The 14,420-nt window shown below is 47.5% G+C and overlaps 1 protein-coding gene across 16 annotated transcripts in view; it reads right to left on the reverse strand.

The window, feature by feature from the left end:
• MYCBP2 (MYC binding protein 2) overlaps nt 1-14,420 on the reverse strand; it is a 705,517-nt gene that overhangs the window by 256,957 nt on the left and 434,140 nt on the right. For all 16 annotated transcript variants that reach the window (XM_063952980.1, XM_063952968.1, XM_063952974.1 and 13 more), the window contains one exon: nt 191-240. In XM_063952980.1, coding sequence (XP_063809050.1) covers nt 191-240 — 50 coding nt within the window. The remainder of the gene's footprint in view (nt 1-190; nt 241-14,420) is intronic.

Below are 14,420 nucleotides of genomic sequence, written 5' to 3' on the forward strand. Positions count from 1 at the left end.
CCAACAGGATGTTGATTCAGGGTGTGGCTTACACTTGCTGCATTTGTCACATGTGCATGACCTCTGAAGGTCTCCTGTCAATGCTTCTCTACTTTTCCTCTATCTAAAAGGTCACAGACTTTCCAGAAGAACAATTAACATAAATGAAATCAATTCGGCATAGTGTTAGTTTTAACATTCAGAATTTTACCTGCAGGGCAGCCTCTTCAACAATTTCCAGATCTTCTTCCAATTCGCTGCCTGTTACATATAAAAGAGGAACACAACCTGTTTAATACTTCTAAAATATGTGTTCTACGTATTCGAATTGGGGAGTGAGGGAGACTATCCTCATACATTTTTTATTTATTTATTTATTTATTTTAACAGTGAAGGCAATCTGTCTAAGACTATAATGGTATATATTTACGTTAAACATTTTATTTTAATTAGTGATGAGCGGGTTCGGTTCCTCGAGATCTGAACCCCCCCGAACTTCTCCCATTTTACAAGGTTCCGAAGCAGACTCGGATCTTCCCGCCTTGCTCGGTTAACCCGAGCGCGCCCGAACGTCATCATCCCGCTGTCTGATTCTCGCGAGATTCGGATTCTATATAAGGAGTCGCGCGTCGCCGCCATTTTCACTCATGCATTGGATATGATAGCGAGAGGACGTGCAGCGTTCTCTCAGTTTCTGTGTTCAGTGTGCTGCAAATATCTGTGCTCAGTGTGCTGCAAATATCTGTGCTCAGTGTGCTTGCAAATATCTGTGCTCAGTGTGCTGAAAATATCTACGTTCTCTGCCTGAAAAACGCTCCATATCTGTGCTGCATTGTAGTATATAGTAGGACAGTGCATAATTTTGCTGACCACCAGCATTATATAGCAGTACCGTACAGTAGTCCACTGCTCTACCTACCTCTGTGTCGTCAAGTATACTATCCTTCCATAACTGTGCTGCATTTTAGTTGTTGTGCGCAGTATATATAGGAGGACAGTGCAGAATTTTGCTGACCACCAGTGTGTGTATATATATATATATATATATATATATATATATATATATATATATATATATATATATATATATAGCAGTACGGTACAGTAGTCCACTGCTCTACCTACCTCTGTATCGTCAAGTATACTATCCATCCATCCCTGAGCTGCATTTTAGTTGTGCGCAGTATATATAGTAGGAGGACAATGCAGAATTTTGCTGACCACCAGTATATATATATAGCAGTAAGGTACAGTAGTCCACTGCTCTACCTACCTGTGTGTCGTCAAGTATACTATCCATCCATACCTGTGCTGTATTTTAGTTGTGCGCAGTATATATAGTAGGAGGACAGTGCAGAATTTTGCTGACCACCAGTATATAAATAGCAGTACGGTACAGTAGGCTATTGCTATATTACTGGCATATAATTCCACACATTAAAAAATGGAGAACAAAAATGTGGAGGGTAAAATAGGGAAAGATCAAGATCCACTTCCACCTTGTGCTGAAGCTGCTGCCACTAGTCATCGCCGAGACGATGAAATGCCATCAACGTCGTCTGCCAAGGCCGATGCCCAATGTCATAGTAGAGAGCATGTAAAATCCAAAAAACAAAAGTTCAGTAAAATGACCCAAAAATCTAAATTAAAAGCGTCTGATGAGAAGCGTAAACTTGGCAATATGCCATTTACGACACGGAGTGGCAAGGAACGGCTGAGGCCCTGTCCTATTTTCATGGCTAGTGGTTCAGATTCACATGAGAATGGAAACACTCATCCTCTCGCTAGAAAATTGAAAAGAGTTAAGCTGGCAAAAGCACAGCAAAGAACTGTGCGTTCTTCTAAATCACAAATCCCCAAGGAGAGTCCAATTGTGTCGGTTGCGATGCCTGACCTTCCCAACACTGGACGGGAAGAGGTGGCGCCTTCCACCATTTGCACGCCCCCTGCAAGTGCTGGAAGGAGCACCCGCAGTCCAGTTCCTGATAGTCAAATTGAAGATGTCACTGTTGAAGTACACCAGGATGAGGATATGGGTGTTGCTGGCACTGAGGAGGAAACTGACACCGTGGGACGAATATGGCCATTGACATGCCTGGTCAAATTACAAAAAAAAATCACCTCGTCGGTGTGGAATTATTTTAACAGAAATGCAGACAACATTTGTCAAGCCGTGTGTTGCCTTTGTCAAGCTGTAATAAGTAGTGGTACGGACGTTAACCACCTAGGAACATCCTCCCTTATACGTCACCTGGAGCGCGTTCATCAGAAGTCATTGACAAGTTCAAAAACTTTGGGTGACAGCGGAAGCAGTCCACTGACAACTAAATCCCTTCCTCTTGTAACCAAGCTCCTGCAAACCACACCACCAACTCCCTCAGTGTCAAGTTCCTCCTTAGACAGGAAAGCCAATAGTCCTGCAGGTCATGTCACTGGCAAGTCTGACGAGTCCTCTCCTACCTGGGATTCCTCCGATGCATCCTTGAGTGTAACGCCTACTGCTGCTGGCGCTGCTGTTGTTGCTGCTGGGAGTCGATAGTCATCCCAGAGGGGAAGTCGGAAGACCACTTGTACTACTTCCAGTAAGCAATTGACTGTCCAACAGTCCTTTGCGAGGAAGATGAAATATCACAGCAGTCATCCTGCTGCAAAGCAGATAACTCAGGCCTTGGCAGCTTGGGTGGTGTTAAACGTGTGTCCGGAATCCACCGTTAATTCACAGGGAATTAGAGAATTTATTGAGTTAGTGTGTCCCCGGTACCAAATACCATCTAGGTTCCACTTCTCTAGGCAGGCGATACCGAGAATGTACACAGACATCAGAAAAAGTCACCAGTGTCCTAAAAAATGCAGTTGTACCCAATGTCCACTTAACCACGGACATGTGGACAAGTGGAGCAGGGCAGACTCAGGACTATAGGACTGTGACAGCCCACTGGGTAGATGTATTGCATCCCACAGCAAGAACAGCAGCGGCGGCACCAGTAGCAGCATCTCGCAAGCGCCAACTCGTTCCTAGGCAGGCTACGCTTTGTATCACCGCTTTCCATAAGAGGCACAGAGCTGACAACCTCTTACGAAAACTGAGGAACATCATCGCAGAATGGCTTACCCCAATTGGACTCTCCTGGGGATTTGTGACATCGGACAACGCCACCAATATTGTGCGTGCATTACATGTGGGCAAATTCCAGCACGTCCCATGTTTTGCACATACATTGAATTTGGTGGTGCAGAATTTTTAAAAAAACGACAGGGGCGTGCAAGAGATACTGTCGGTGGCCCGAAGAATTGCGGGCCACTTTCGGCATTCAGCCACTGCATGCCGAAGACTGGAGCACCAGCAAACACTCCTGAACCTGCCCCGCCATCATCTGAAGCAAGAGGTGGTAACGAAGTGGAATTCAACCCTCTATATGCTTCAGAAGATGGAGGAGCAGCAAAAGGCCATTCAAGCCTATACATCTGCCCACAATATAGGCAAAGGAGGGGGAATGCACCTGACTCAAGCGCAGTGGAGAATGATTTCAACGTTGTGCAAGGTTCTGCAACCCTTTGAACTTGCCACACGTGAAGTCAGTTCAGACACTGCCAGCCTGAGTCAGGTCATTCCCCTCATCAGGCTTTTGCAGAAGAAGCTGGAGAGATTGAAAGAGGAGCTAAAACAGAGCGATTCCGCAAGGCATGTGGGACTTGTGGATGGAGCCCTTCATTCGCTTAACCAGGATTCACGGGTGGTCAATCTGTTGAAATCAGAGCACAACATTTTGGCCACCGTGCTCGATCCTAGATTTAAAACCTACGTTGCATCTCTCTTTCCGGCAGACACAAGTTTGCAGAGGTTCAAAGACCTGCTGGTGAGAAAATTGTCAAGTCAAGCGGAACGTGACCCGTCAACAGCTCTTCCTTCACATTCTCCCGCAACCGGGGCTGCGAGGAAAAGGCTAAGAATTCCGAGCCCACCCGCTGGCGGTGATGCAGGGCAGTCTGGAGCGAGTGCGGACATCTTGCCTGGACTGAAGGACCTGCCAACGATTACTGACATGTCATCTACTGTCACTGCATATGATTCTGTCACCATTGAAAGAATGGTGGAGGATTATATGAGTGACCGCATCCAAGTAGGCACGTCAGACAGTCCGTACGTATACTGGCAGGAAAAAGAGGCAATTTGGAGGTCCTTGCACAAACTGGCTTTATTTTACCTAAGTTGCCCCCCCTCCAGTGTGTACTCTGAAAGAGTGTTTAGTGCAGCCGCTCAACTTGTCAGCAATCGGCGTAATGAATCGGAGGATGAGGAAGAGGTGGACATCTTGCCTCTGTAGAGCCAGTTTGTGCAAGGAGAGATTGATTGCTTCTTTTTTGGTGGGGGCCCAAACCAACCAGTCATTTCAGTCACAGTCGTGTGGCAGACCCTGTCGCTGAAATGATGGGTGTGTTAAAGTGTGCATGTCCTGTTTATACAACATAAGGGTGGGTGGGAGGGCCCAAAGACAATTCCATCTTGCACCTCTTTTTTCTTTCATTTATCTTTGCATCATGTGCTGTTTGGGGACTATTTTTTGAAGTGCCATCCTGTCTGACACTGCAGTGCCACTCCTAGATGGGCCAGGTGTTTGTGTCGGCCACTTGGGTCGCTTAGCTTAGTCATCCAGCGACCTCGGTGCAAATTTTAGGACTAAAAATAATATTGTGAGGTGTGAGGTGTTCAGAATAGACTGGAAATGAGTGGAAATTATGGTTATTGAGGTTAATAATACTATGGGATCAAAATGACCCCCAAAGTCTATGATTTAAGCTGTTTTTGAGGATTTTTTGTAAAAAAAACACCCAAATCCAAAACACATCCGAATCCGACAAAAAATTTTCAGGGAGGTTTTGCCAAAATGCGTCCGAATCCAAAACACAGCTGCGGAACCGAATCCAAAACCCGAAAAATTTCCGGTGCACATCACTAATTTTAATGTACTCACAAATGGAAGGATGGGGAGCAGAAGAGGAAAAGCGGGTACTAGGGCTTGTGTACATAACTTAGAGTGACATTCATAATTTATATGGAAAACAGTGGATTGCCAACCACAATATGGGCCTGAAAGGTAGACAAAAAGCCGATACTTGCACAGCCGAGCGAGTATTTTCTAAACTACAAAAAGACCTGAAAACCCCTATTGCACATGCATTTTCCTGGGTGCACGCAGAGATGGGCATTCCTGGGCAGTGACTGGGAGGTGGCCTGAAGTGGACACAAGAAAAGGCCATCTCATCAATGTGTTACGGCGTGCATTCCCAAATGCAGATACACAGTCACAGAGGTCGTGATTACAGGAATTTCAGATGGAGACACTGCTCCTGCCATAGGAAGGATCAAATGTTGAGGATGCAAGCAATGGTTTGCAGATGGTGAAGTGTTCAGAACCACCGGCGAAGTTGCCCTGTCTGTGGGCACGCTGCTACACAAGGGGAAGGCCGAAACTATTTGTGCTATTGCGAATCCATGAGTAACAGAATAGCATCCACCTCTGAAGCAGGCCCTATATCACAGGTAATAGATCAAATAACATACTGGCAAAAACTGGAGATGGGGACTCTCTGAAGTGAAAGAAACAGACATACAAGTGTGGTACAGATATTAACTGTCATGTATTATGATAGTCCCCACTGTCTACCCCATCTGTGTCACCCCTGTCCGTCTGCCCATCTCCTATATAACACAAGCTCTCTTGAGGAGGCCCTCAACCCCACATGTGCTTATCCTTCTCTTACTTAAACCAACTTCAACGGCACCAAATCCCGCAGTTTTCTGCCACCGATACTTATGTCAGTGTCGTCTGTTGCTGTAGCTATTTTATTTACCCTGTACTTGTCCTATATTGTCTTCAACTGTAAGTCACTATTTTCCTGTTGTATTTAGTTTATGTACTCTGTAATTGGGCGCTGCGGATCCCTTGTGGCTCCATATAAATAAAGGATAATAGGATTTTGGTACTTACCGGATAATAAGAATTTACTTACCGATAATTCTATTTCTCGGAGTCCGTAGTGGATGCTGGGGTTCCTGAAAGGACCATGGGGAATAGCGGCTCCGCAGGAGACAGGGCACAAAAGTAAAGCTTTTACAGGTCAGGTGGTGTGTACTGGCTCCTCCCCCCATGACCCTCCTCCAGACTCCAGTTAGGTACTGTGCCCGGACGAGCGTACACAATAAGGGAGGATTTTGAATCCCGGGTAAGACTCATACCAGCCACACCAATCACACCGTACAACTTGTGATCTAAACCCAGTTAACAGTATGATAACAGAGGAGCCTCTGAAAGATGGCTTCCTAAACAATAACCCGAATTAGTTAACAATAACTATGTACAAGTATTGCAGATAATCCGCACTTGGGATGGGCGCCCAGCATCCACTACGGACTCCGAGAAATAGAATTATCGGTAAGTAAATTCTTATTTTCTCTATCGTCCTAAGTGGATGCTGGGGTTCCTGAAAGGACCATGGGGATTATACCAAAGCTCCCAAACGGGCGGGAGAGTGCGGATGACTCTGCAGCACCGAATGAGAGAACTCCAGGTCCTCCTTTGCCAGGGTATCAAATTTGTAAAAATTTACAAACGTGTTCTCCCCTGACCACGTAGCTGCTCGGCAGAGTTGTAATGCCGAGACCCCTCGGGCAGCCGCCCAAGATGAGCCCACCTTCCTTGCGGAATGGGCCTTAACAGATTTAGGCTGTGGCAGGCCTGCCACAGAATGTACAAGTTGAATTTTGTTACAAATCCAACGAGCAATCGACTGCTTAGAAGCAGGTGCACCCAACTTGTTGGGTGCATACAGTATAAACAGCGAGTCAGATTTTCTGACTCCAGCCGTCCTTTAAATGTATATTTTTAAGGCTCTGACAACGTCCAACAACTTGGAGTCCTTCAAGTCGTCTGTAGCCGCAGGCACTACAATAGGCTGGTTCAGGTGAAACGCTGATACCACCTTAGGGAGAAAATGCGGACGCGTCCGCAGCTCTGCCCTATGTCGAATGGAAAATTAAATAAGAGCTTTTATAAAACAAAGCCGCCAGTTCAGATACTCTCCTGGCCGAAGCCAGGGCCAGTAACATAGTCACTTTCCATGTGAGATATTTCAAATCCACATTCTTTAGTGGTTCAAACCAATTGGATTTGAGGAAATCTAAAACTACATTTAGATCCCACGGTGCCACCTTAGGCACCACAGGAGGCTGTATATGCAGTACTCCTTTGATAAAAATCTGGACCTCAGGGACTGAGGCCAATTCTTTTTGGAAGAATATTGATAGGGCCGAAATTTGAACCTTAATAGATCCCAATTTGAGACCCATAGACAATCCTGATTGCAGGAAATGTAGGAAAACGACCCAGTTGAAATTCCTCCATCGGAGCACTCCGCTGCTCGCACCACGCAACATATTTTCGCCAAATACGGCGATAATGCTTCGCGGTGACTTCCTTCCTTGCCTTTATCAAGGTAGGAATGACTTCTTCTGGAATGCCTTTTCCTTTTAGGGTCTGGCATTCAAACGCCATGCCGTCAAACGCAGCCGCGGTAAGTCTTGAAAAAGACAAGGACCCTGCTGAAGCAGGTCCCTTCTCAGAAGTAGAGGCCACGGATCGTCCGTGACCATCTCTTGAAGTTCCGGGTACCAAGTCCTTCTTGGCCAATCCGGAGCCACTAGTCTTACTCCTCTTTGCCGTATAATCCTCAATACCTTTGGTATGAGAGGCAGAGGAGGAAACACATATACCGACTGGTACACCCAAGGTGTTACCAGCGCGTCCACAGCTATTGCCTGCGGATCTCTTGACCTGGCGCAATACCTGTCCAGTGTTTTGTTGAGGCGAGACGCCATCATGTCCACCATTGGTTTTACCCAACGGTTTAATAGCATGTGGAAAACTTCTGGATGAAGTCCCCACTCTCCCGGGTGAAGGTCGTGTCTGCTGAGGAAGTCTGCTTCCCAGTTGTCCACGCCCGGGATGAATACTGCTGACAGTGCTATCACGTGATTCTCCGCCCAGCGAAGGATCCTGGCAGCTTCTGCCATTGCCCCCCTGCTTCTTGTGCCGCCCTGTCTGTTTACATGGGCGACTGCCGTGATGTTGTCCGACTGGATCAACACCGGTCTTCCTTGAAGCAGAGGTTCCGCCTGGCTTAGAGCATTGTAGATTGCTCTTAGTTCCAGAATGCTTATGTGAAGAGACTTTTTCAGGCTCGACCACACTCCCTGGAAATTTCTTCCCTGTGTGACTGCTCCCCAGCCTCTCAGGCTGGCATCCGTGGTCACCAGGATCCAATCCTGCATGCCGAATCTGCGGCCCTCCAATAGATGAGCCTCCTGCAACCACCACAGAAGGGATACCCTTGTCCTCGGCGACAGGGTTATCCGCAGGTGCATCTGAAGATGCGACCCTGACCATTTGTCCAACAGATCCCTTTGCATGGAATCTGCCGAAAGGGATTGCTTCGTAAGAAGCTACCATTTTTTCCCAGGACTCTTGTGCATTGATGTACAGACACCTTTCCTGGTTTTAGGAGGTTCCTGACCAGGTCAGATAACTCCTTGGCTTTTTCTTCGGGAAGAAAAACCTTTTTCTTTACTGTGTCCAGAATCATCCCCAGGAACAGCAGACGAGTTGTCGGCATTAATTGGGATTTTGGAATATTCAGAATCCATCCGTGCTGCTTTAGCACCTCTTGAGATAGTGCTAAACCCATCTCTAGCTGTTCTCTGGACCTTGCCCTTATTAGGAGATCGTCCAAGTATGGGATAATTAATACGCCTTTTCTTCGAAGAAGAAATATTATCTCGGCCATTACCTTTGTAAAGACCCGAGGTGCCGTGGACAAACCAAACGGCAGCGTCTGAAACTGATAGTGACAGTTTTGTACAACGAACCTGAGGTACCCCTGGTGTGAGGGGTAATTGGAACGTGGAGATACGCATCCTTGATGTCCAAGGATACCATAAAGTCCCCTTCTTCCAGGTTCGCTATCACTGCTCTGAGTGACTCCATCTTGAACTTGAACTTCTTTATGTACAGGTTCAAGGACTTCAGATTTAGAATAGGCCTTACCGAACCATCCGGCTTCGGTACCACAAAAAGAGTGGAATAATACCCCTTCCCTTGTTGTAGAAGAGGTACCTTGACTATCACCTGCTGAGAATACAGCTTGTGAATGGCTTCCAAAACCGTCTCCCTTTCTGAGGGGGACGTTGGTAAAGCAGACTTCATGAAACGGCGAGGTGGCTCTGTCTCTAATTTCAACCTGTACCCATGAGATATTATCTGCAGGATCCAGGGATTTACCTGCGAGTGAGCCCACTGCGCGCTGTAATTCTTGAGACGACCGCCTACCGCCCCCGAGTCCGCTTGCGAAGCCCCAGCGTCATGCTGAGGCTTTTGTAGAAGCCGGGGAGGGCTTCTGTTCCTGGGAAGGAGCTGCCTGTTGCTGTCTCTTCCCTCGTCCTCTGCCTCGTGGCAGATATGAATAGCCCTTTGCTCTCTTATTTTTAAAGGAACGAAAGGGCTGCGGTTGAAAGGTCGGTGCCTTTTTCTGTTGGGGAGTGACTTGAGGTAGAAAGGTGGATTTCCCGGCCGTAGCCGTGGCCACCAAATCCGATAGACCGACCCCAAATAACTCCTCTACGCATCGCCTGTCCACTGTCGTGTCCATAAAGCTCTTCTGGCCGAAATGGACATAGCACTTACCCGTGATGCCAGTGTGCAGATATCTCTCTGTGCATCACGCATATAAAGAAATGCATCCTTTATTTGTTCTAACGACAGTAAAATATTGTCCCTGTCCAGGGTATCAATATATTTTCGATCAGGGACTCTGACCAAACTACCCCAGCACTGCACATCCAGGCAGTCGCAATAGCTGGTCGTAGTATAACACCTGCATGTGTGTATATACCTTTTTGGATATTTTCCATCCTCCTATCTGATGGATCTTTAAGTGCGGCCGTCTCAGGAGAGGGTAACGCCACTTGTTTTGATAAGCGTGTTAGCGCTTTGTCCACCCTAGGAGGTGTTTCCCAGCGCTCCCTAACCTCTGGCGGGAAAGGGTATAAAGCCAATAACTTCTTTGAAATTAGCAGTTTTTTATCGGGGCACCCCACGCTTCATCACACACGTCATTTAATTCTTCTGATTCGGTAAAAACTACTGGTAGTTTTTTCACACCCCACATAATACCCTGTTTAGTGGTACCTGTAGTATCAGCTAAATGTAACATCTCCTTTATTGCCAAAATCATATAACGTGTGGCCCTACTGGAAAATACGGTTGATTCGTCACCTTCACCACCGGAATCAGTGCCTGTGTCTGGGTCTGTGTCGACCGACTGAGGCAAGGGGCGTTTTACAGCCCCTGACGGTGTTTGAGGCGCCTGGACAGGCACTAATTGAGTGTCCGGCCGCCTCATGTCGGCAAACGACTGCTTAAGCGAGTTGACGCTATCCCGTAATTCCACAAATAAAGGCATCCATTCTGGTGTCGACCCCCTAGGAGGTGACATCCTCATATTTGGCAATTGCTCCGCCTCCACACCAATAACGTCCTCATACATGTCGACACACACGTACCGACACACAGCAGACACACAGGGAATGCTCTATACGAAGACAGGACCCACTAGCCCTTTGGGGAGACAGAGGGAGAGTCTGCCAGCACACACCAAAAAGCGCTATATATGACAGGGATAGCCTTATGATTAAGTGCTCCCTTATAGCTGCTTTTATATTAATATATTGCCATTTATTTTGCCCCCCCTCTCTGTTATACCCTGTTTCTGTAGTGCAGTGCAGGGGAGAGACCTGGGAGCCTTCCTGACCAGCGGAGCTGTGACAGAAAATGGCGCCGTGTGCTGAGGAGATAGGCCCCGCCCCTTTTTCGGCGGGCTCGTCTCCCGCTATTTAGTACATTTAGGCAGGGGTAAATATCTCCATATAGCCTCTGGGGCTATATGTGAGGTATTTTTAGCCTTTTTAAAGGTTTTCATTTGCCTCCCAGGGCGCCCCCCCCCCCAGCGCCCTGCACCCTCAGTGACTGCCGTGTGAAGTGTGCTGAGAGGAAAATGGCGCACAGCTGCAGTGCTGTGCGCTACCTTAAGAAGACTGCAGGAGTCTTCAGCCGCCGATTCTGGACCTCTTCTTGCTTCAGCATCTGTGAGGGGGCCGGCGGCGTGGCTCCGGTGACCATCCAGGCTGTACCTGTGATCGTCCCTCTGGAGCTTCATGTCCAGTAGCCAAGAAGCCAATCCATCCTGCACGCAGGTGAGTTCACTTCTTCTCCCCTCTGTCCCTCGTTGCAGTGATCCTGTTGCCAGCAGGAATCACTGTAAAATAAAAAACCTAAGCTAAACTCTCTAAGCAGCTCTTTATGAGAGCCACCTAGAATTGCACCCTTCTCGGCCGGGCACAAAAATCTAACTGGAGTCTGGAGGAGGGTCATGGGGGGAGGAGCCAGTACACACCACCTGACCTGTAAAAGCTTTACTTTTGTGCCCTGTCTCCTGCGGAGCCGCTATTCCCCATGGTCCTTTCAGGAACCCCAGCATCCACTTAGGACGATAGAGAAAAATCCTTTTCTTTGAATCCATAGGGGGCACTGGAGTACTCTTGGGATATGGACGGGGCGTAGCCGGGAATGGCACATTTAAATATTTAATTAGTAACTGGTCACCCCCTCTATACTCCCATAGAGCCTTCAGTATTTTTACTGAGCCGAACAGGAGCGATAGAGACGATGAACTATAGAGAATTACATATACAGTATAATATAACGGTTAACACTAAAGTTGACACATAACGTAACTGACAACTAAGCAGTTGACACCATAATAGATATCACCGTACCATTGTATCCATCGGTGATAATGAGTTACCATAAGATCCACTGAACTTACCACAAGACAGGTAAACTGCTCTGGGTGGGCGTCCAGTGCCCCCTATGGATTCAAAGAAAAGGATTTATCTGGTATGTACCAAAATCCTATTTTCTTTTTCATCCACTAGGGGTCACTGGAGTACTCTTGGGACGTACCAAAGTTTCCCCTTTGGGCGGGAGAGCTGTTTGGCACTTGTAACACTAGACGGCCAAAGCTAGATGCTGATGCCGTAAATGTAGCAAACTTGTAAAAGCGCACCAACATGCGCACTGATGGTCATGCACCGATGACCATGTAGCAGCTCGTCTAAGTTGTTTCTTAGAAGGTCCGCGACCTGCTGCCTATGACGTTCCCAAGGAATGTGTGGAATGGTCTGACACTGATGCAGGCGGTTGTTGCCTGCCCATGACGTTCCCAAGAACGTGTGAAATGGCCTGACACTGATGTAGATGGTTTTAGCCTGTCCATGACGTCCCCAAGAACGTGTGGAATGTCTGCTTGGAAGCTGGCCAAGCCATCTTAACTACATTATAGAGAACAAACAATGTGTCTGTTTTACTTATAATTGATGTTTGGGCTACATAAACGCGTAGTGCGCGTACCACATCTAAAGTAACTGAAGTTCCTGAACCTACTGATAACCCAGGAACTACGATTGATTAAGTGATGTGTAACATCTTTGGTGTGAAAACGGAATGCGTGCGAAGTTCCGCTCTATGATCATAAAACACCAGATGACAAGGCACCCAATGTAAAAAACACGCCTTGCTGAGGATAAGGCTAAGAGAAAACGGTTTTACAAGTGAGAAACTTAACATCCCCTTGTTGTAAGGGTTCAAAATATGAAGACTGTAAAAAATCTAAACCCAGATTCAAGTCCCATGGCGCAGTAGGTGGTATAAATGGAGGTTGTACTCTGAGGACACCTTCGGCAAAGGAGCCAAACGCTTGTGAAGGTAAATTGACAAGGCAAAGACCTGCACTTTGAGTGTAGAAACGTAGTCCTCCACCTAACCCAGTCTGTAAAAATATTAAAAGACGGGATAACTTGAAAGATGATGTCGGAAACTTCCGAGCTTCACACCACCCTATATAGGCACGTTAACTCCTGTGATAACGAGCTGCCATAACTGGCTTCCTAGCACGTAACATGGTTGGAAGAACAGATTCTGGAACGCCCTCCCTTCTTAAGAGGGCGGTTTTAACAGCCACCCCGTCAAACGCAGCTGCGCTAAATCGGGGCAAAGGAACGGACTCTGTTGTAACAGGTCCGGACGTGGCGGAAGCGGGCAAGGATCGGCTGCGAGTAGTTCGCGGTGATCTGAGAACCATGCTCTCCGAGACCAATAAGGCGCCACTAGTATGAGCGTCGTGGACTCTCGTTTGGTCCGCTTCAGCAACCGAGGAGGCAGCCGAAACGGTGGAAACAGATACACGGGGCTGTACGGCCACATGATCGGGAGAGCATCCACTGCCACTGCCTATGGAGCTCTTGTTCTGGACACATACTGGGATGTTTTGATGATATTTTTGGCGACTTGCCATTAGATCCCCCTGTGGGTAATTTCACCGCTGGACCAACATCTGGAACGCTGCTAAAGCCAATTCCGAGTTTCCTGGATGAAAATCCTGACAGCTGGGATAATCTGCCTCCCAGCTGACCACTCCAGAATAAACACTGCCGCCAATATCACCTGGTGACGTTCGGCCCAATTGAGGATTCGAGCAACTTCCCGCATGGCCATGCGACCTGGAATTTCTCCTCGTCTCTGAGACCGGAGCATGTGCACTGCTTGGTGCAGCGCGTTGGAAATTGGCCTGAGTACCAGGGCAGTTAATTGACAGCAATCTTCCGTGATCTGACCAGAGACCCTGAAGTTGACCAGTTTAGACCACAGCTCCCCAACCTCTGAGACTCGCGTCCGTTGCAAGAATTATCCAATTCCAGACGCCGAACATTCTCCCTGCGGTGAGATAGTGTACTTGGAGCCACCAGGGTAGTGATACTCTGGCCCTTGGAGACAACCGCACTTCCTGATTAATGTGTATTCGACTGCCGTCGCGTTGTCTGACTGCACGTGGACCGTAGATGCGTGCAATGACATTCAGGTGAAAATGTGAACTCCTGCGAACTGGAGTACGTCGAAATACGCCACTCTCCTTCCTAATAGTCGAATGCCCCAAATGCACCGAGACAGCCCGTGGAATTGCGTACTAACTGTACACTGTGACGAACACTTTGTGTTGTGTTCAGGCAGGGAAATCCATGTATCCACGGAATCATTCCTATGCATGAATCCTTTCTGCCGGAATGAGGGTTTATTTCTTGAGGTTGACAATTCAACCGTGCTGAACAACGCCATTGTACGTTAGTAAGGCACGTTGCAGGAATAAGCGTTGAGACGGAGCGTTGATGAGCAGATCTCCAAAGTACGAAGCTGTTATCACTCTCAGAGATCTGAGATGAGCTATCATAATAGCCTTTACTTGTGACTACCCGAGGCGCCGATAAGAAGCCAAAC

This window comes from Pseudophryne corroboree, chromosome 2, assembly GCF_028390025.1.
Source record: "Pseudophryne corroboree isolate aPseCor3 chromosome 2, aPseCor3.hap2, whole genome shotgun sequence".
Taxonomy (NCBI): domain Eukaryota; kingdom Metazoa; phylum Chordata; class Amphibia; order Anura; family Myobatrachidae; genus Pseudophryne; species Pseudophryne corroboree.